The sequence below is a fragment of the Sceloporus undulatus genome, chromosome 2 (assembly GCF_019175285.1).
Source record: "Sceloporus undulatus isolate JIND9_A2432 ecotype Alabama chromosome 2, SceUnd_v1.1, whole genome shotgun sequence".
Taxonomy (NCBI): Eukaryota; Metazoa; Chordata; class Lepidosauria; order Squamata; family Phrynosomatidae; genus Sceloporus; species Sceloporus undulatus.
Window position 1 is genome coordinate 12,753,757 of NC_056523.1, and position 20,369 is coordinate 12,774,125.

Genomic DNA, 20,369 nt, shown 5'->3' on the forward strand with positions numbered 1-20,369 from the left:
CTTTATTTTGGCTGTCTGTAACAGGCCATAGTAAAGAATAATGGTGGTGGGGAGATTGGGGCAGTGTTATTTCTTAAAATCATTTATGGTGAAGTATTGATTAAGCAATTGACAAGAAACTTTTGCCAATAATTTGCCTGATGCTTATTTTTCTGCAGGACAGTTGTTGTTTTCTTTAAACAATCTGTATTAAGACTGAGATTACATTTCTTTGTTCCAGGAGACAATACACATGAATGCCTCTACACAGGAGACAATCTCCATTACTGCTCTGTCTACAGTAAAAGCTTCGGTGACAAACCAAGTAGAATAAACTGTGAGAGACCTAACTTGGCTGAAAAACGATATAAGTGCTCTGACTGTGGAAAAAGTTTCAAGAAAAAATCAGCCCTTCTCACCCATGACAGAACCCACACTGGAGAAAAACCATATAAATGTACAGACTGTGGGAACAGTTTCAGTAACAAATCGAGCCTTACAAGACATAAGAGGAAGCACACAGGAGAAAAGCCTTTTTGTTGTCTGAACTGTGGGAAAAGGTTCAGTCAGAGCTCCAGCCTGATCAGGCACATGAGAAACCACACAGGCCTGAGACCGTATATATGCTCAGACTGTGGGAAGAGCTTCAAGCAGAGTTCCAGCCTTCTCGTTCATGGGAGAACCCACACAGGAGAGACGCCATATAGCTGCTCAATCTGTGGGAAACGTTTCTCCCAAAGTTCAAACCTTGTGAAACATGAGAGAATCCACACTGGGGAAAAGCCTTATAGGTGCCCGGACTGTGGGAACACTTTCAGTAACAAATCCAGCCTCACAAGACATAAAAGGAACCATACAGGCCAGAAACCCTATAAATGTTTGCACTGTGGTAAAAAGTTTAAGCAGAGTTCTGGTCTCCTTAAACATGAGAGAATCCACAGGCAGCAGGGCCTCACAAAATATTCTGATTCTGGCAAATGCTTTGATCCAAATCTTAGCCTGAAGGCGCATGAGAGAACCCACATAGGAAAGTCTGTGTAAATTACTCAGTAAGAAAAGATGAGACCCCCTTTCAAAAAGAATCAAGTGTATTGAAGATGAAACTACGGAAGTGCTTGGTTTGTGAGGAAGCAAGGCCTGCACAATTGGTGACTGTGATTTGCCAGCTACTTGACAAAGGTCTTGTTGTTTCTTGATGGCAACAATGGGACGTTTTATTGGACAAGTGCTGTGTCGTGTTTGGCTTGGCAGGCAAGACATTCTGCGGGGCTGGTAGGGAAGGATTTCACAGCTGAACCTCCTTGTACATGCACTGAATGGCCTCAAGAGAGGGACTATTGTGAACGTGTTCCAAGGACAACCAGGCTTTCTTTGAAAATATAGTTTTTACACATGGGATGTGGAAAAGGAAGAGGGTGGAACCTATGCTAGAGTAAGCCCTATCATTAAACAGAGTGATGTGGCCACCCCAGATAGTGGATGATGGGTGGTGTCAAGGGTAGCTCTAGATGCCACATAACCTGTCCTGCATCTCCTAAGCTAGCATGCCATCCTCAGTGTGTTGGAGGATGCTCTCCTATCACCAGAGTTAGGTTAAGCTGCCAGTCTGGTTCGCTTCTGAACATGGAGGCCCAAGGCACCATTTTGTGCTTTGCTTCATGCAACAAAACCCCTTGGGCTGGTGGTGTCTATCTGGTGAAAGTGTTGAGATGGCTTACTGGATGCGAAGGAGAAATAGCATCTCAGGTGCAAATGGTTTTATTACAAAGAATACTTGGCTGCATTTTGGTTAAGGGATATTTGTATAGACAGCAACTAGGGCTGTTAAGGCTGTGGGACTGGAACAATATACAGCCATTAATAATTTTAAACAGGACATCAAGTAAATAAATGCAAAAATTATATATGTACATATGGGTCATATCAACTCATATATGATGAAACATCTGTGAAAATTGATACCGTAAAAGCAAGCAGAGCCGCACACGTGTAAAACAGGTGATCTCAATGTACCTACAAAACTATAGGAAAACCAGCATGCAGGGATTTAAGTGTCTCCAAATTTTATGAAGGGCAACTGAGCTTAGTACTTTTCACCACTTATTGGTCCAGATCCTGATTTAGGCATTTGGGACAGAATTTTTAAAAGTTCACAAAATGAATAAATAGCCTTAAAATTGTATAGCCTACTAAGAGGCTCATAGGTTGAATTTTCATTTTGATTACACCTTTTGGACCAGTTTAAAAAAAGAGAAATCCTAATTTTTATCAGCTACTTCATGGGGAGGAACTACCAATCACTCCTTCTATGTTTCACCAACTTTCTCTGTTTCCACACTGGAAGCAGAGAAACCAAGCAAGCTGACAAAGATGAAACAGTGTTATCCATCCTTTTTTTTTTGTTGGTGGAAACCTTCCTCACATTTGGAGACCAGTTAGGATATTAAATAAATACAAGGCTGCATTTAGGAGATTTCATCAGCGCCCTATTCAAATATATTCTTAGTTTTATAGTAATCAGGAATATTAGTGATCCTTTGCTGAATTCATAAATTTAATAACATCTTTGGCTATCAGTGAAATCATTTCCCATTGATAGCAGTTCAAGTTATTAAATTAAAGAACACTTTAACTTGTTTTAAAAGCATTTAATCACAGTTGTATGCATGCTTACTTCCCACCATGTGGATTTCAGTAAGCATACATAGGGTCTGGGCTACTCAAATCTATTTCTTACTGTATCATATCCTAATCTACTTCTAGCTGTAATCTTATTTTTAAATTTAAGTGTTAGGGGTATTTCTTTTCCTCTGAGTGATTTTATCATTATGTGTCAGGTGCCTCAGTGATTTAGAGGCTTTTTCTTGCGTGTGTGAATGCTGGTTCAGGTCATAACCCTTGTATAGTCTTGCTATGTGCAAGCCTTAGTTGCCCATCTTTAAAATCGAAGTTTTCTGGCATCACTTGCAAGGTTGTTGTGAGGTTGAAAATAAAATAAAGATTACTCTTGTGGAGTTACTTTTACTGTCATTTATCTGAATCAAACAATATGTAGTGATCAGTTCTTAATGTAATAGAAATATAGCTTTTGACGCCAGTTCTGGGGAATTCAGTGCTATTGCCTTCTTGGGTCCCAGTCCAACTTTCTGAGCCTCTCCACATCACCATGACCACTTACATCATTCATTCATTCATATCTCATCTTTCTCCTAATGGGCTCAGGGCAGCTAACAACATATTTAAATCAATACAGTTTAAAATTAATTAATTAAAACTATTTTTTAAAAAAGTAATAAAGTCATTAATAAAATATAAGTATAGTTACTGTTAATTAAATGTAAATGTAATTACAGTGGGTCCTTTGTATCTACTGGGGTTTGGTTCCAGACTCCTTCATGGATTCCAAAATCCACGGATGCTCAAGTCCCATTATATCCAACGGTGTAGTAAAATGATGTCCTTTAATATAAAATGGCAAAATCAAGGCTTGCTTTTTGGATGTATTTTTAAAATATATTTTCAAGCCATGAATGGTGAAATCTATGGATTCAGAATCCATGGATATGGAGGGCGAATGTACAGTTAATTACATGTAAATAGAATGTACCTAAGACAACTAACAAACTCAAAAGAGTCAGGAAATAATAAAGCTGATACATACATTTTAGTGTAAATAATAAAGATAAATATTAAACAAATCTGATCAAGGTGATTGATGAGGGTACCAGCCTGTGAATACAAATAACAAAACAATGGTGTACAATATACAGGATGTTCTTAAACTTGTTGTGAAAGGACAATGTCTCAAGAAGGCTACCATACATTTGTAAAAAGTACACCTTCCACTAAAAAATACTGGTGCAAAATTGTTTAAATTGCTGCTAGGTAAGAAAAAAGTGCACAGGAGCCTGCTTGGGGGGAAAAGGTGGCCACCCTAGAGACATATTTTCTTTGCTTTATTAGTGGAACTTTTCCTTGTTCTCTCTAGCCAGGGCTCCTTGGATCTGCTGGCTAGGTCGAATTGAAGCTGCAGTCCCAACAACATCTCAACGGTTACACGTTCCTCATCCATGAAATAGAAGGTTTGTACACTTTGCTTTGCATTTAGACCCTTCTCAATTTTTGAAATACAAGGAAACAAACATCTCAGTAAACAAAAAACTAAAATTCATCAGATGGCAGATTTTAATAACTTATTTTCCATTCACTGTTACAGTACTGCACCAGACTCAAATATGTGTTTCCCTGCCCTCCCCCATCAAATCAAACTGATTTTAATTAGTAGCCTACTGATTTAAAATATCCTTTAACCAATTAACATTGGCTCCTAGTGATAATGGGAAAAATCAATTGATCACATTGTGGATTAAAGCCAATTAAAATTCTCTTAACTCTTGGTTTTCTGCCACAATTTATTTCATTTCTGCTACTGAGAAAAAATACAAAGAGCTACTGGAATCCCACTCCCATATACTGGGCGTCCCATCACTTTATATTTCACCAGGTGTAGTCTACCTACACAATTGTACAACCCTACCCCCCAAAGTGCTAGAAATGTTTAAAATTTAAAATGGAAATTTAGATTTTGAGTAATTTCTAGACCCTAAACATGTTCCATTTACACAGCATGGTCACAAACAGGTATCACACTTATCAGGCATGGTCACAGTCGTATAATTGGCCAAACACCCACCGTTAGGTTTCAATGCATCTCTATTAAAAGTTTTCCTCAATACGTTTAACATGTAAAATTGGCCTTTGTTGTTGTTGTGCATCTTCAAGTTGTTTCAGACTTAAGGGGACCTTAAGGCCAACCGATCATAGGGTTTTCTTGGCAAGATTTGTTCAGAGGAGGTTTACCATTGCCTTCCCCTGAGGTTGAGAGCATGAGACTTCCCCAGGGTCACTTAGTGGGTTTCATGGCTGAGCTGTGAACCGAACCCTGACCTCCAGAGTTGTAATCCAACACTAGGCCACATCGTCTCCACTGCACATTTAATTTTTTCTCATGTATAGCAGGATCAATTGAAAAGAGCATTTGAAAGGGATTGTTTTTACTTCCTAATCCATTCTCTGGTGAGTACTTGGATGGGAGACCGTCAAGGTGCTATACAGCACTATTTCAGAGGAAGGAACTGGCAACACCACCTTTGACTCTTCCTTGTCAAAGAAAGCACTATGAAATTAATGGGGCCACCATAAGTTGACAAGTGATATGACGACACATGCACACACAATGACTTATACTAGGAACCTAAGCAATCAGCCCTTGCTGGTACTTGGATGGGAGACTGCCAGTAAATACCAGGTGCTGAAGACTCTATTTCAGAGGAAGGAGCTGTCAAAACCACCTCAGGATTCCTTGCTTAAGAAAACCCTGTGAAATTCATGGGGTTGCCAAAAGTCAACAGGCCATTTGAAGGTACATACACACATGCTCAAAGTAATTTCATTCCCAATACATAAAAATTATGCTTTGATGCTACTTTAAGCCCCCTACATTCATCCAGTTAAATCCTGGGATCTGTAGTTTTGAAAGTCATTTAGAATTCTCTTTCAGGAAACTAATCCCTCACCAAACTACAAATCTCAAGATTCCATACAAAGTAACCATAGCAGTTAAAGTGATACCAAAGTGCAATGACTGCATAGTGTGAAAGAAACCTGAACATCTTTAAATCAAGCCACTTAGCTTTTATGAGCTTTAGATCTGAAATCTGTTTATCGTCTCTTATGCTTACAAACTTTATTGCTGCTGCTGTGTGACTTCAAGCCATTCCTGATTTATGGTGACCCTATCACAGGGATTTCTTGTTTGTTCAGATTTGCCTTTTTCTTCCTTTGAGGTTGAGAGACTGTGACTTGCCTAAGGTCATTGACCTGGTTTCCATGGCCAAGCCATAATCCCAGCACCTCTAATCAGTATAGTCAATGGTGAGGAATCCTGGGAGATGTAGTTCAGTAGTGTGTGGACAGCATTCCAACCAGGCTAAACTAAACAAAGAATGTTTAAAAATTTAGGTGGATGATAGGTCAATTCATCACATCTTCTCAAAAGGAGTGTAATTGGCCTGTCAGCAACCTTAATTTTTCAAGTATCCTTTGTTTAGTTCAGCCTGGTTGGAAATGGCACCTTTAGGGTATTGGAAAACATTCTCTGATCTCCTCGTGGATATGTTTCCATTTCTTATGTGTGTTCTGCCACATGCAAAACAGGTTGAACCCTGACCAACTCTGTTCCCAGTCTTGGACCATGACCATGGTTTCTCTCATGTTTAAGACGGGATGCTTTATGACTGAACCGTTTCCCACAGTCTAAACATTCAAATGGTTTCTCTCCAGTGTGGCTTCTCTGATGATTAAGAAGGTTCGATCTCTGACTGAAGCTTTTCCCACATTCCAAACATTTGTATGGTTTCTCCCCTGTGTGAGTTCTCTGGTGGCCAATGAGGAATTCTCTCCGGCTGAAGCTTTTCCCGCAATCCAAGCATTCATATGGCTTCTCGCCGGTGTGAATTCTTTCATGGATTCGAAGGACTGAACTGCAGCTGAAGTTCTTCCCACAGCTGGAGCATTTATATGGTTTTTCTCCTCTGTGGGTTCTCTCATGTGAAGTGAGGCTCGAGCTATTGCTAAAGGATTTCCCACAATCTGTACAGCTGTAGGGTTTTTCTCCGGTGTGTATTCTCTGGTGATTAAGAAGGTTTGAACTCTGACTGAAATTCTTCCCGCAGTCTAAACATTTATATGGTTTCTCTCCCGTATGGAGTCTCTGATGACGAACAAGGCTGGACCTAAAGCTAAAGGTTTTCCCACAATCTGTACAGTTATATGGTTTCTCTCCTGTCTGAAGATCAGAGGACTCCAGGGATGCTTTTTCATTCTCAGAACAGTTAGATGATTTCTCTCCTTTGTGCGTTATCTTTTGACTTCCAAGCACAGGACTAGAAATAAAACTTTTACCACAGTTGGAACATATATAAAGGCCATCTCCAGTAAGATCTGAGCTCTGGCTGAAAGTGTGACCACATTCAGAACATTTATGTGGTTTTTCTCCTGTGAGGAGTGGATGAGGATTATTCAGGTGCGCTTTCAGACTCAAGCCGGTTCCACAGTCCATATCTACCTCCTCTCCCATTAGGATGTTCTCCTGTTGGGGAACTGAATCCCAACTTTTCCCATCAGCCACATGCTGGTGTGGCTTGTCTTCAATTTCTGTTTTCTGATATTTAAGAATGTTTTGGGTTTGGTTCAAGCTTTTTCTGCAGTCAGTTTTCATCCCAATACTCTGATCTCTGTGTGCTCTCTCTTGGAAGGTGTTTTTGTGTAGGATTTTATCGCCATCATTCTCCCAAGTATGTTTTCCTCCTTCACTCCCTCCTGGGAGGATCCCCTCAGTCCTCTTTATCTTTTGCTGACTTTTTGGCCTGTTATTCATTTGAGGAAATGTGTAGAGATTCCAGTCGGCTTCATCAAAAGAAATGCCAGAAGGTTCTAAGTGCTTAGGAGCTTCTGGTTTAATAGGCTTCTTTTCATTTTCAACCTCTTGACCATCACCTGATAGAAAAAAGAGAATCACAACATGAGCAACACTCTTCAGTGGAGACACAAACTAAGCATGTGCAGTTAGAATCAGAATTGGAAGAGACCACAAGAGTCATTTAGTTCAACCCCCTTCTGCCATGCAGGAATACACAATCAAAGTATTCCCCACAGATGGCCACCCAGCCTCTGTTTAAAAATGTCCAAAGAAAGAAACTCCACCTTTCTATGAGGGAGTGCATTCCACTGTCAAACAGCTCTCACTGTCAGGAAGTTCCTCTTTTCCTGGAGCTTGCATCCACTGCTCCCTGTGCTATTCTCTGGAGCAGCAGAAAACAAGCTTGCTCTATCCTCAATATGACATCCCTTCAAATATTTAAACATGGCCATCATGTTACCTCTTAACTTTCTCTTCTCCAAGCTAAACATACCCAGCTCCTTAAGCCACTGCTTACAGGGCATGGTTTTCAGACCTTTCACCATTTTGCGTGGTCCAGCTTGTTCACATCCTTCTTAATTTCTAGTGCCCAGAACTGGATGCAGTATGTGTGAACACAATCAGAACTGCACCCATCCAAAGTACCCACCAGACTGCCCTTCATCCTAACATCCCAAAGACACTTCTGCATTTAGACCAACTTACAGAGCCCAGTTCACATAAGCTATAACTAGAACTTGGAAAAGTTACTTTTTGTGTTACAGTTCCCACAATCCTCCAGCTAAGGCTTCAGAAAGCAATATAACTATCCTAACAAATTACCAGAACGTATACCATCAACGGGATATTGTTTCTGTTGGCAAATGTGTTTACAGCAATCATACTACTGGAATGACAGAACCCAAAGGCTGCATTAACAAAACAAACTTTCAGATATTTCACTGGTATTCACTATAACACTAGAAACACTGGGTGATCCTGGCCAAGTCATACTCTCTCATCCTCAGAGGATGGCAATGGCAAACTCCATCTGAAGAAGCTTGCCAAGAAATCCCTGTGATGGCCTTAGGGTTACCATGATTCAGAAATGACTTGAAGTCACAACAACCACTGTGGTATTTATTATTTAGTGTCCTTGTAAGTAAGTGCTCAGTGGAAAAACATTTATTGAAATAACTGGAGGACATCCTTATAATATCAGAAACAAACTCAGGCGTTCCACTGGTAAAACATTTCATAGAGAAAGGACACATAGCATTAAACAGGAAATTATGGGCAACTGTTAAAGTGGATACTGGTAATGCCAAGTTCTTACTAAGAAAGGAATTGCAGTGAATATTTAGACTGAAAACTTTGACTCCCACCCCAGGTTAAAAGAGGAAGTATTTATTTCTCTTCTCTAATTTGTACAGGCCACCAGGTCCAAAAAACACTTTTTTTGCATACAGTCCCTTAACTCTTTCTTTAAAACTAGTAAAACATGAGATTTATGAACTACTAATCCAGGGGTAGGTAACCTGCGGCCTGCGGGCCGGATGCGGCCTGGCAAGGCCTTGGGACCGGCCCCAGCCCAGTCCTGCCGCTGATTGCCGCTGGGGCGTTTGGCATCTCGCGTGAGGGGCATGGTGGGGCAATTGTCTATAGGAGCCTCAGAAACATGCATTTATTTTAACATTTTTTAAAAAATCAGCAAATTTTTCTCACGTGCCCTCCACTTGAAAATTTTGTCCTACATTTGTCCCAGTTTATTTATTTATTTAATTTCTAAAAAATTATTTAATTATTTCTTTTTTGGCTTCGGCCCTCCAGTTGTCTGAGGGACAGCAACCCAGCTCCCGGCTCAAAAGAGTTGCCTACCCCTGTACTAATCTCACCTGTGCAGCATAGGAATCAGATAGAAAAGGTTGTCAGCTGTTTGTTTCAGAATTTGCTACAAAATCCAGGAAGGCTTCTTCATTGTAAGTTATTATACATAGGTTCTAGGACAATATACCTTTGTTTTGTGTTTTAAACACTCTATTTTACTTTGCTTGGTTTGATCTTTTAGTCCCTGAAGAGGGCTCCAGATTGTCGCAGAAGTCTATAATGTGTTGGGGAACTGAATTAAATATATGTTTCTCAAAGATACCATTCTCTTTTCCAATTTATTCTTTGCAGGAGCTTGCTAGTTTTAGCAGGTAAATGTACTCCCAATCTCTTTGCTAAAGGGAGTCTTATCCATCTCTATTAAGAGAGACTCTAAAACAAAACAAAAAAATGTATTGAAATCACAGATCTATTCAGACACCACACCAATCCATAGTGGTATTTACCACACTTTAGACGAAGGATGATAAATCTATGGCCTTCCAGATTGTTGTTGGACTTTATTTTCCATTAACTTCAGACAGCAATAGACAATGCTCTGGTATGATGGGAACTGTAATCTAACAGTTGGGCTAAGCATGGTTGAGCACAACATCAAGCAAAGCATCTCTGGTGGAGTCAAACGGGAGGAGATTAAAGACCTTTGAGTCCAACCACACATTCAGTGGAGGAGACCCAGAGGAAGAACCTCCCAACAGATTGCCATACTTGCTCTGCACCAGAGCTTGGAAAAGCTACTTTTAGGGGACTACAGATCTGATAATTCAGTCAGTCTTTAAATAGTTGGTGTACCACAGGTCTGGGAATTGTGCAGCATTCTAGATATTGGTGAACCACAATGTCCAGCATTCTCTGCTATTGGCTACATTATGTCTTTTTATGTTCTGAATTCAAAGTAAACACCAAAGCAGAGAACAGTTCCAAGGAAGTCACCTTTTAAACCTTGTAAGGACCAAGCCAGCACAACATTACCTAGGAGATGGCCCTTCTCTTCACATTTCTGTTGAATCTTCAGATAGGGCTGCACTGTCACAGGATCCAGCGGAGAATGCTCAACTTTGTTGTTCTCAAACAACTCTGACTTCTGGAAAAAAAAAACAATACAGATCACATTGACACCATTGGATGGCTTAGGTATGTTAAGACTCACTTGACTGGATCATTCTCAAAGTCCACTAGGTTTAGGGTTGCCATATTCCAGTCCCTCATATCTGATTTGTATATTATGCAAATTATTATAATTATGCCTATTATTAATTTGCATTCTGATTATACAAATTGAACACATTGATCACCACACTTTTTCTACCATTATGTTTCAACCTGAGGGTGCATTATGTGCATTTGGGTTGGCTGATTAAAGGTATAAGTGTTTTATGGATTTTGGAAGTTATTGAACTTTGCCATATGGCCAAGATAGCTAACCCTGAATATAGTATAGCTGGATGGCCATCTGTTGGGGATGCTTTGATTGAGATTTCCTGCATGACAGAAGGGGGTTGGACTGGATGGCCCTTGCGGTCTCTTCCTAACTCTACGATTCTATGATTCTAGTATCAAGTAAGAGCTCTTTTTTTCTCCTTTCTCCTCTTAGCAGGTGTGAAGAAAGGGGGGGCTTCCAACCAGCTACTCTTTCTAGGCTATTTAGGAAGCTAAATACCCTGCTGCCTAGCCCTAGGCTCAAGCCACCGACATAATCACCACACAACACAAGGCCATCTCTTGTCACCTCCTTTCCTTTCCTGCCTTCTGTGCCTGTCAGGGGAAGTGAGGAAGGACTGGAATAATAAGGTGGCAATGCTATGCCTGGGCAGTAGCAACTAAAGCCTGCAGAGTGGGATGAGTCTCCCGTCAGTGCCAGTCTTCTTGCATGGTTTCCTGTTTCATTGCCACTGCCACATTTTAATCTGCCTATCAACCTGTAACAAAGGAGAAATCCAGGATTTACTGCTTCAACTGGCCCAGTAAGCTGGGACATTTTTTAATCTTTTCAATCTGGGATTTTCCAGGTTTTTCGGGACAAATGGCAACGATAACTAGGTTTAGCAATTGCTTTGCAAGGCAAGTCAGGAAGTCCTATCCCTAAAACAAGTTCAGCAGCCCACCATGTGGGTAGATTGCAAGAAACACTTTAAGATGACAGCCTTATACTGTGTAATATGCAGAGGATAAAGAACTTTCTGTGTAGGGGGATTTCATGCTAGTGTGAGGCAGGAAGCGAAGCTGACAGTAGCAGAGCTGCTGGTAGGGCCTCCCATGTCAGACGGCTTTTGCTGAGGAATCAGATGAAATGTACCAAACAGATACCTAGCAGCAACAGTAGTGGATGGCAGATAACACAGATGGAAGAACTCTCAGAGACAAAGGCAGTGGCATTGTAGCTAATGCTTGTTAGTACTACACAGAAAGAAGCATGATGAGCCCATTTTGAATGTCTTTTACCATGCAAATCATATCATGAGACAGTCCAAAATGAAACAAGAGATAGTGCTAAAAGATTAGACCTCCAGGTTGGATGGCACTCAATGAGTTACTGGGATACAGGAGATGACAAATATGAGTAGAACTGTGGCTAATGATGCAACTGGACTCAAGCTGAAGGGACGTTCAGATGTGTGATTGCTCTTAAAGAAATGGGTGTACCACGACATTTGATTGTCCTGATGTGAAACCTGTACTGAGGACAAGAGGTTACCGTCAGGACAAAATATGGAAACACTGAATTGTTTCCAACTGACGAGGCTGCATTTTATCACCCTGTCTGTTTAACTTGTCTACTGTACATATGATATGTAACATAGAATTAGGCTTGGAGGAAGGAGGGGTGAAAATTGGAGAAAGGAACATCAGCAATTTAAGCTATGCAGATGTCACTATACTACAAGGAGAAAATAGCAAAGACTTTGGATGATTACTAAAGAAAGTCAAGGAAGAAAGTGCAAAGGCAGGTTTGTACCTGAATGTTAAGAAAACAAAAATAATGACCACAGATGATTTACATTACTTTAAAGGAGATGGTGAAGACACTGAAACAGTTCAAGATTTTTCATACTTAGGTTCAGTCATTAATCAGACTGGAGACTGCAGTCAAGAAATCAGCAGAAGATTAGGACTTGGAAGGAACTGAACAAGATCCTGAAATGTAAAGATACACAATTGAATACTAAAGTTAGGATTGTCCGTGACACTGTATTTCCCATTTCTATCACAACTAAGCACTAAAGTTACAATAATCCTATCCATTGTATTCCTGATCACAATGCACAGATGTGACAGCTGGACAGTGAAGAAAGTGGATTTAAAGGGGGAAAAAACTCATTTGAGATGTGGTGCTGGAGAAGAGTGCTGGGGATATTGTGGACAGCCAAAAAGGCAAACAAATGAGTCCTTGAACAAATCAAGCCTGAAATCTCACTGGAAGCCAAGTTGATTAAATTAAGGCTATCATACTTTGGCCACATAATGAGAAGGCATGAATCATTAGGAAAAAGATGATAGGGGGGAAAAAACTCATTTAAGATGTGGTGCTGGAGAAGAGTGCTGAGGATCCCGTGGACAACCAAAAAGATAAACAGATGAGGCCTGGAACTGATCAAGCCTGAAATCACCTTAGAAGCCAAGATTACCAAGCTGAGGCTGTCGTACTTTGGCCACATCACTAGACTAACCAGAAAAGACAGTAATGCTAGGAAAGGTAGTGGACAGAAGAGAAAGAGGAAGATCACAACTCAGTTAGGGAGGTCATGAGTCTAAATCTACAAGACCTAAGCAGAGCAGTGGAGGACAGAGGGGCTTGGAGATGTCTCATCCACAGGGTTACCATGAGTCAAGATTGACTTGAGGGCAGTTAACAACAAAACAACATGAATGGTTGTGAAAGCTAGACAGTGAAGGAAACTGATAGTAAGAGAATCAACTCATCTGAGATGTGGTGCTGGAGAAGAGTTCTACAGATACCATGGACTGCCAAAAAGACAAATAAACGGCCCAAGAGCAAATCAAGCCTGCTCTCCCTAGAAGCCAAGATGATGAAACTGAAATTATCATACCTTGGAAATATGAGAAGAAATGACTCACTAGAAAACACAATAATATGTAGTACAGTAGAAGGCAAAAGGGAAAGAGGAAAACTGTATTGGATAGCGTCAGTCAAGGAAGCTACAGCTATGAGTCTGCAAGACCTGATCAGGGCTGCTGATAACAGGATGGCTTGGAGGTCTCTCATTCATAGGGTTGCCATAAGTTGAAGTTGACTTGATAGCAGTTAACAAGAACAAAACAACTTGGTTTATGCATATGGCTCATCACTATGTGCTGAGGTTAATATGTTCACAATTCAGTGCCTTTGTTTTTCCCCTTTTACAATCTAACTGAATGAACATGTATAATCTTGAGTTGTTGTGTCCTAAAATATTGACAAGGACAACCTCTTAGAGTTCTGTTTGATAAACATCAGTCAAAACAAACCTGTTAACTTTTCCAGAAATAGGTTCCAAAAAATTTCCAGTTCAAAACTTTCCAGAACATACACTACTAGACAGGAGATAGCTCAATAACGTAGCCACTCCACATCAAGAGTGGGATGGCTATGTTTCTCACCTGGGTCACCAAGGCAAAATTCACTCACCTGTTGTCCCTGTATCTCTGCCTCCTCCTTCCAAAGCAAGAAGTCCTCTGCTAGGGCCACGGCCTGGGCACAGGTCCTTGGCTCATCCTCCTTAACCCAGTTCTGCATTTCCACTGGGAGAATATCCAAGAACTGCTCCAGAATCACCAGCTCTAAGATCTCCTCCTTCGTGTGACTCTCTGGCATCAACCACTGATGGCAAAGATCTTGGAGATGTCCAAACACCTCTTGTGGTCCCTCAGCCTCCTGGTAGCTAAACGTCCTGAACTGCTTGCGCAGTTTCTCCAAGTTATTCATGTCTTTATCCTCAATTGCTTCTCTCTCTTTCCTAGAGGAATTCAGCTTTTTGGAGTCCTCATGGGCTTTCTCACTGGGACTCAATAGGGTTTCAGGCACTAACTTTCCTCCAGGTGTAGGCCTGTGGTTTGCATTAATAGTAACATCCTTCCACAGTGCTGAGAAAAATGTCATGTTGTCCTCATCTTCAAATCGAGGCAGCTGGGATTTGTTTACTTCCGAATAATTCTCCTCCTGGAAATGCTGCCACTGAGCATCCTGGCGCAACTCTTCATCTGGCTCCCCTTTAATTTGGGCTGGATCAACACCAGAGAAAAACTTTCTAAAAGACCCAACTTTAGAGTCTCTTCCTTGTTCTTCCATTTTCTCCCCTAGAACTTGCTCAGCTGTGTTCTCTTCCTCCACTTTCATTCCTGACTGCACATCCTGGCCTGAAAGCAGAAACAGCAGGTGTTTGGCAAGTTGTGTCAGTTGTTTTGTGTTGACCAAGTTGTGAGTTAGAAAATCTCACCCGCATCTCTCTGCATGCAAACAAACAGAAGGCTATTTATACAACTTACATTCCTGTTGTTTCGTAACCCCCCCAAATCGCAATGTCCCGGAGTAAAGCTGAAACACTTTGGGAAATTTAAATAGTGTCCTCTCCACCATTTAGCACTACACGGAGTGCTGTTGCAATACTTGTTGTTCTTGTGTGCCTTCAAGTAGTTTCTGACTTATGGCAACCCTAAGACAAGTCTATCATGGAGTTTTCTTGGCAAGATTTGTTCAGAGGAGCTGTGCCATCGCCTTCCTCTGAGGCTGAGAACATGTGGCTTGCCCAAGGTGGCCCAGTGGGTTTCATGGCTGAGCAGGGATTCCAACCCAGGTCTCCATAGTTGTTTGTTATGAGGGCCCCACTCAAACCTAGAGCCAGTTCTGGCCAGACATTAGCAGGACCCAAGACATTTTGCTGACTGTAGCAAAGGGCAAGACAACCCCCCCCCCAAATTTCATTCTTGTGAAAAAGCCAAGAGCTGAAATAAAGTTTTTAACTTTAAATTTTAATAATGTAACATTTTTAATTGTTTTAATTATTTAATTGTTTTTTAAATTTGTATTGTGCATGTTTTATAGTGTTTTAACTTGTACTGTTTTAGATTTGTAAGCCACCTTGAGTCCCTGTACTGAGAGAAAGGTGGGATATAAATAAACATAAACATCATCATAATAATAATACTCCAAGGGTAGCAAAAAAAAAAAAGTTTCCTTCACCTCAGGATGGATGTTAGTTGGAAGGGTGGTCTAGATAAGCCACATGTCATCCTTTCTTTTCTCCAACAGAGAGGGATGGCTATAGGGCTCAGAATGAATAACTATGGGAGTACTGTCCTACAGCATCTGTTGCCTAAAGCAGACTATGGAGATTATCACAGATTATTCATGACGTTGCAATTATCCCATGAATAAAGAGGAATTCTAGCACCACTTTTTATTCACAGGGATTTTCCATGAATAAAACGTGGCGCTAGAATTCCTCTTTATTCATGGGACAACTGTGGGATCATCGCGACATCATGTGATAGTCTTCACATTATCACACAACACTGACAGGGGCATATCACTATGCTCCCATCTTTTTTGCCTGTGTGATAATCTCTTATGACTCTGGAGACCAGGGTGCAAACCAGCCATGGAAATCCACTGGGTGACCTTAGGCAAGTCACACTCTCTCAGCCTCAGAGGGAGGCTAAAACACCTCTGAAGAAATCTTGCCAGGAAAACCCTGCAATAGATTTGCTTTGAGGGTCGCCAACTTGAAGGCGCACAACAACAAGTCTCCCAACACAGCAAGATTTTTGTTTGAGTAAGCACACAAATGTTTGAATTATAAGGCTTCATTTTTACTTGGGAGTACTGTACATCTTACTGAATGCAGGCACAATTATTTGCTATCTCTCCCTCAAAGAAAGGACCTGTGGACAAACTCGGGGACACACAGACACAAGCTAGTTCAAAAGTTCGTCTGACGTGTACAGCTTTTTTCAAAAAGGGAACTAACAGAGAAGAGGGGGGGAAACTGGTCTAGCCCCTTTTTATTTATGGCGAGTAGCCTTAAAGCAAACCAACCAGCCAAGCCAGTTTGTTTCCTTGGTAAACTGGCAAGCCTACTTGCCTCTGCTTGTTCCTTATCCATGCGGTGAAGAATTGTGTGACCAGACGATTAACTGATTCAGCCTGTCTTGCGCATTAGTCAAACGAAAGGTGAAGGAGGCCCTGTGCGTTAAAAAGGAACTCTTGACAAAATTTAACTTACTTTTATCAACAATCTCCAGCTACCTCGGCTTGTCTTTTAACAATGACTGCACAACACTCACAAAGTCCCTAATCTGCTATACAGTGGGCCCATGGTATCCACTGGAATTTGGGACCCCCATGGATACCAAAATCTGTGGATGGTCAAGTCCCATTAAATACAATGGTGTACACGACAACCCTGTAATGTAGACTAGTCTGCAAGATGTGTACAGGCTCTAAAGGTGACCCAAGGATTAATTAACAACAACAATTACAAATATCCTGATCTCCCCCCCCCCCCCCCCCCCCCCCCGGTTTGGGACTCAAGATGGTTTACAACAATTAAAGCAAATGTAATTTTCATAAACACTTCATTTTGAACACAAAAGCACACATCTGAATCTGGAAGTCCTCAATGTAACACTGGGGAGAATGTTTGAATTTCTAGCTATTAAATGACACTACTTCTAATACTGTTAACTGGAATATCTACGCTTTAAATACCCTAAAGGCACCAGATCCTGTCTAATCTTGGAAGCTAAGCAGGGATAGCTCTGGTTAGTACTTGTGTACATTAATCCACCAGAAAGCAAATGTACCACTATCTCAGCCACCCATGTGGACAATTCTGGAATATTTCAGATTTTGTAATTCTGGATAAAGATGACTCAATCTGTAGAGGACTGAAGTATCAAGAATGCAGAGCCAGCGTGGCGTAATGGTTTGAGCCTTAGTAGCTGTGGGCCTCATTCCCACTATGTTTTAAACTGGTTCACAAATCAATTTGAAGTGGTTTAAATGACCCTGGTTCATACTTGAACCGAATCGCAGAAGCGATTCAGAGAGGGGGGCCATGCGCTAGACCCGTTTAACCCACATCTTTTGACACTGATTTTTTTCCTGCTTTTTGGGGGGGGGATAAATCAATTCCGCACAAGTGTGAACCAGATGCAGATCGGAATCTATTTCAAGAATCGATTTGAAGAATTGAATTCACAAATCGATTCAGTGTCAGTGTGAATGAGATGTGGATTGAAATTGATTTACTATGCCGTGATAAGGGGTCGCTGGGTGGGAAAGCAGAAATTAACAACCAGTGTTCGCCCACTCTTTGACCCTTGTAAGGAAGTACATAAATACAATTGCAGTGATGGACAGAGAAAAAAAAATCCCACTGAAAACACTTCAAATTGAACCGATTCATTTGCCAAGGTGAACTACAAGTGGGTTATTTTGAAAGACTCCCACAGGAAATGGTTTAAATTGAATTGATTCATTCATCAATGTGAACCATAAGTGGGTTATTTTATTTTATTTTACAGCAATAAAATGTGATTGGGGCAAATGTAGTGTGAACCACACTCTGCTGCCGAACCGATCCATCGATCCACATCACAAAGCGATTTATTTGTAAGTGGGAATGCGGCCCTAGATGGTTGAATCCATGGATAAGGAACCCATACGGAGTGCTGACTGTTTAAGGTTGATATGACTGCACAAAATCATATACAGGCATTTAAAACAGAAAGTGTTAAAAGAACATCTGGAAAAGCAGGGGGGTAGTATTGTTAAAATACGTTTTTATGGCTGTATTGTTTTAAAGTACAGTATATGGCTTTTAAGTGCTTTTCTCTTTTTTAACTGTATTCTGTTTTTAAACAAATGATCTGTTTAAATATTGCAATTGAGTTTAATTCCATTTTAATTTGTAAAATTTTAATTGTACTGTGCTTTTAAATGTATGCCGCTTTGAGTCCCAATTTTGGTAGGAAAGCAGGTCACCAATAAATAGTAGTAGTAGTAATAACAAAATGAACAGAGAGTAGTACACTGAAACCAAAATGATTTTGACAAAATTACTGAATTTTGTTAGCGTAATTATACAAGGCACAAAAAAGGATCTATTGGAAGTGAAAAGATAGGCCTTGAAATGTTATGTTAATAGTTTGAATACTATTGAGTATAGTTTTATCAAAGAATACATGTGTATAGACTGTAAAACATTTCTTTAAAAAATGGTGAAAACAAAGTATAAAAGAAGAAGTGGAAGAAGAATCTAAGGACTGTGGGAGACTACGGTTCAAATCTCTGCTCAGCCCTGGGAACCCAGTGGGTGGCCTTGGCCAAGTCACACTCTCTCGGCCTCTGGGGAAGGCAAGGGCAAACCTGCTGTGAACAAATCTAGCCAAGAAAACCCCAGCATTGGATCCCCTTAAGGGTCACCATACTGAAGGCACACAACAACAACCACTCAGTCTTTTAACCCTACCCTTACCTGGGAGTCAGTCTTTTGGAAATGGACCCAAGGCTTTCCAAGGCTCCAACCTGAGAGGCAGGTGGGATTCCCAGGTACTTTGGAGACAAGTCAGGTCCTGTGAAGGATACAAGCACCCTTCCAAGCCCTGTTGATTCACATCAGAAATAAAATGCAACCTATGAGTATTTCATTTGGCTCTTCTTTGGATCTAGGTCTGCAGGAAGGGGACCCCAGGAGATCCAAAGCACCTTCCTTCCCTCTAAATCTTATGGAAGGGAAAGGATGGGATTTGATTTTGATTTTTTTGTGGAGGGGGGAATAGGAGGGCTTGTCTCTAACGCGTCATCCCACGGATTTCCTGCCTCTCTGGGCTTCTTTTTTATTCTTATTATGCCCTCCTCCTTCCCTGGGTCCCACCTCCTCCTGGCCTCTCTTCCCTTGGGCTCACCTTCTTGCAAGATGCCTCCCATCTGGGTCCCAGCTCCAGCATCTGCCTTGCAAAGCAGCCCTCCAGCTTGCTGCAGAGGAATCTCTCTCTGTATGTGTCTTTCCCATCCATTCCCTCCTCCTCCTCCCTTTCTTCCCATCGGATTTTGGAAAGGGAGGGAAGGCAAGAGATCCCTGCTTCCTAGCAGTGCAGCTTCCTAGCCTGAGGTGTTTTGGAGGAAGGAGGTCCAGGCAATGGGGGGGAGGGGGGAGCCCTTCCTCTCCATCACCCAGAGAAAGGGACTTTCCCATTTCCCAGGTCTCATTCCCACTACCTTTTAAACCAGATCGCAAATCGGTTTGAACCGAATCGCTGAAGCCATTCAGAGAGGGAGGCCACGAGCTAGACCCATTTAACCTGCATCTTTTTGACACTGATTTCCCCGCGTCTTTTTGGATAAATCAATTCTGCGCAAGTGTGAACCAGATGCGGATCGGAATCATTTTGAATTTGCCCATTGGCCGGCTGGAGCGGGTCCGTTTTGAATCGATTCATATGTCAACGTGAACCACAAGTGGGTTATTTTATTTTATTCTGTAGCAAGAAAATGTGATTGGGGCAAAGGTAGTGTGAACCACACTCCACTGCCGAACCAATCCATTGATTTGGATCGCAAAGCAACTTATTTGTAAGTGGGAATGCGGCCCCAGGAGGGCATGAGCAAGGTCCCCCACCTGGGATGACACCTTCTTCAGCATGGGGACTCCAGTCAAGAAATCAGAGGGCTAGGAATGGGGAGGGCAGCTATGAAAGAACTGGACAAGATCCTGAAGTGTCAAGATATAACTCTGAAGACTAAAGCCAGGATTGTTCAAGCCATGCTTTCCCCCCATCAAGTAGACAACTAGACTAGACACTAGACTAGAACAGAATAGACTGAAAGAACTAGACACGATCCTAAGAGTAAAGATACAGCCTGGAAGACTAAAATGAGGATTGTCCAAGCCATTGTATTCCCCATCACTATGTACAAGGCAGCTATGAAAGAGCTAGACAAGATCCTAAAATGTCAAGAGTAAGGTCAGGATTGTCCAAGCCTGGTATTCCCCATCACTGTGGCTAGACATCCATGTCAAGGGGACACCATTTTAACTGCCAT

The 20,369-nt window shown here is 41.3% G+C and overlaps 2 protein-coding genes across 4 annotated transcripts in view; one reads left to right on the forward strand and one right to left on the reverse strand.

The window, feature by feature from the left end:
* The window catches only part of LOC121921996 (zinc finger protein 239-like), a 16,457-nt gene extending 13,460 nt beyond the window's left edge, over window positions 1–2,997 (forward strand). The window contains exon 3 of the mRNA XM_042450842.1: window positions 221–2,997. Coding sequence (XP_042306776.1) covers window positions 221–1,020 — 800 coding nt within the window. The 3' untranslated portion in view covers window positions 1,021–2,997. The remainder of the gene's footprint in view (window positions 1–220) is intronic.
* A 1,097-nt stretch (window positions 2,998–4,094) lies between these two features.
* Window positions 4,095–19,338, reverse strand: LOC121921863 (zinc finger protein 2 homolog). Of its 3 annotated transcripts, none has more exons than XM_042450506.1 (4): window positions 19,232–19,338; window positions 13,953–14,680; window positions 10,298–10,409; window positions 4,095–7,536 (listed from the first exon to the last, which is right to left on the reverse strand). In XM_042450506.1, the coding sequence occupies exons 1-4, from the start codon at window positions 19,251–19,253 to the stop codon at window positions 6,167–6,169; spliced, it is 2,232 nt and encodes a 743-aa protein (XP_042306440.1). In that variant the 5' UTR covers window positions 19,254–19,338; the 3' UTR covers window positions 4,095–6,166. The 3 variants fall into 3 exon arrangements, with proteins under 3 accessions (XP_042306440.1, XP_042306442.1, XP_042306441.1); XM_042450508.1 differs by lacking the exon at window positions 19,232–19,338 and adding an exon at window positions 18,802–19,190; XM_042450507.1 differs by lacking the exon at window positions 19,232–19,338 and adding an exon at window positions 18,802–19,190 and having other exon boundaries at window positions 13,953–14,770.
* Window positions 19,339–20,369: the final 1,031 nt, after the last annotated feature.

Excerpts from the sequence above, each read along its gene's own strand:
- LOC121921863 (XM_042450506.1), bottom strand. The coding sequence starts at position 19,253 with ATGGGAGGCATCTTGCAAGAAG. Across the intron at positions 10,410-13,952 it reads CAGAGATACAGGGACAACAG|AAGTCAGAGTTGTTTGAGAA; the intron begins GTGAGTGAATTT and ends TTTTTTTTCCAG. Across the intron at positions 7,537-10,297 it reads AGAGAAGGGCCATCTCCTAG|GTGATGGTCAAGAGGTTGAA; the intron begins GTAATGTTGTGC and ends TTTTTCTATCAG.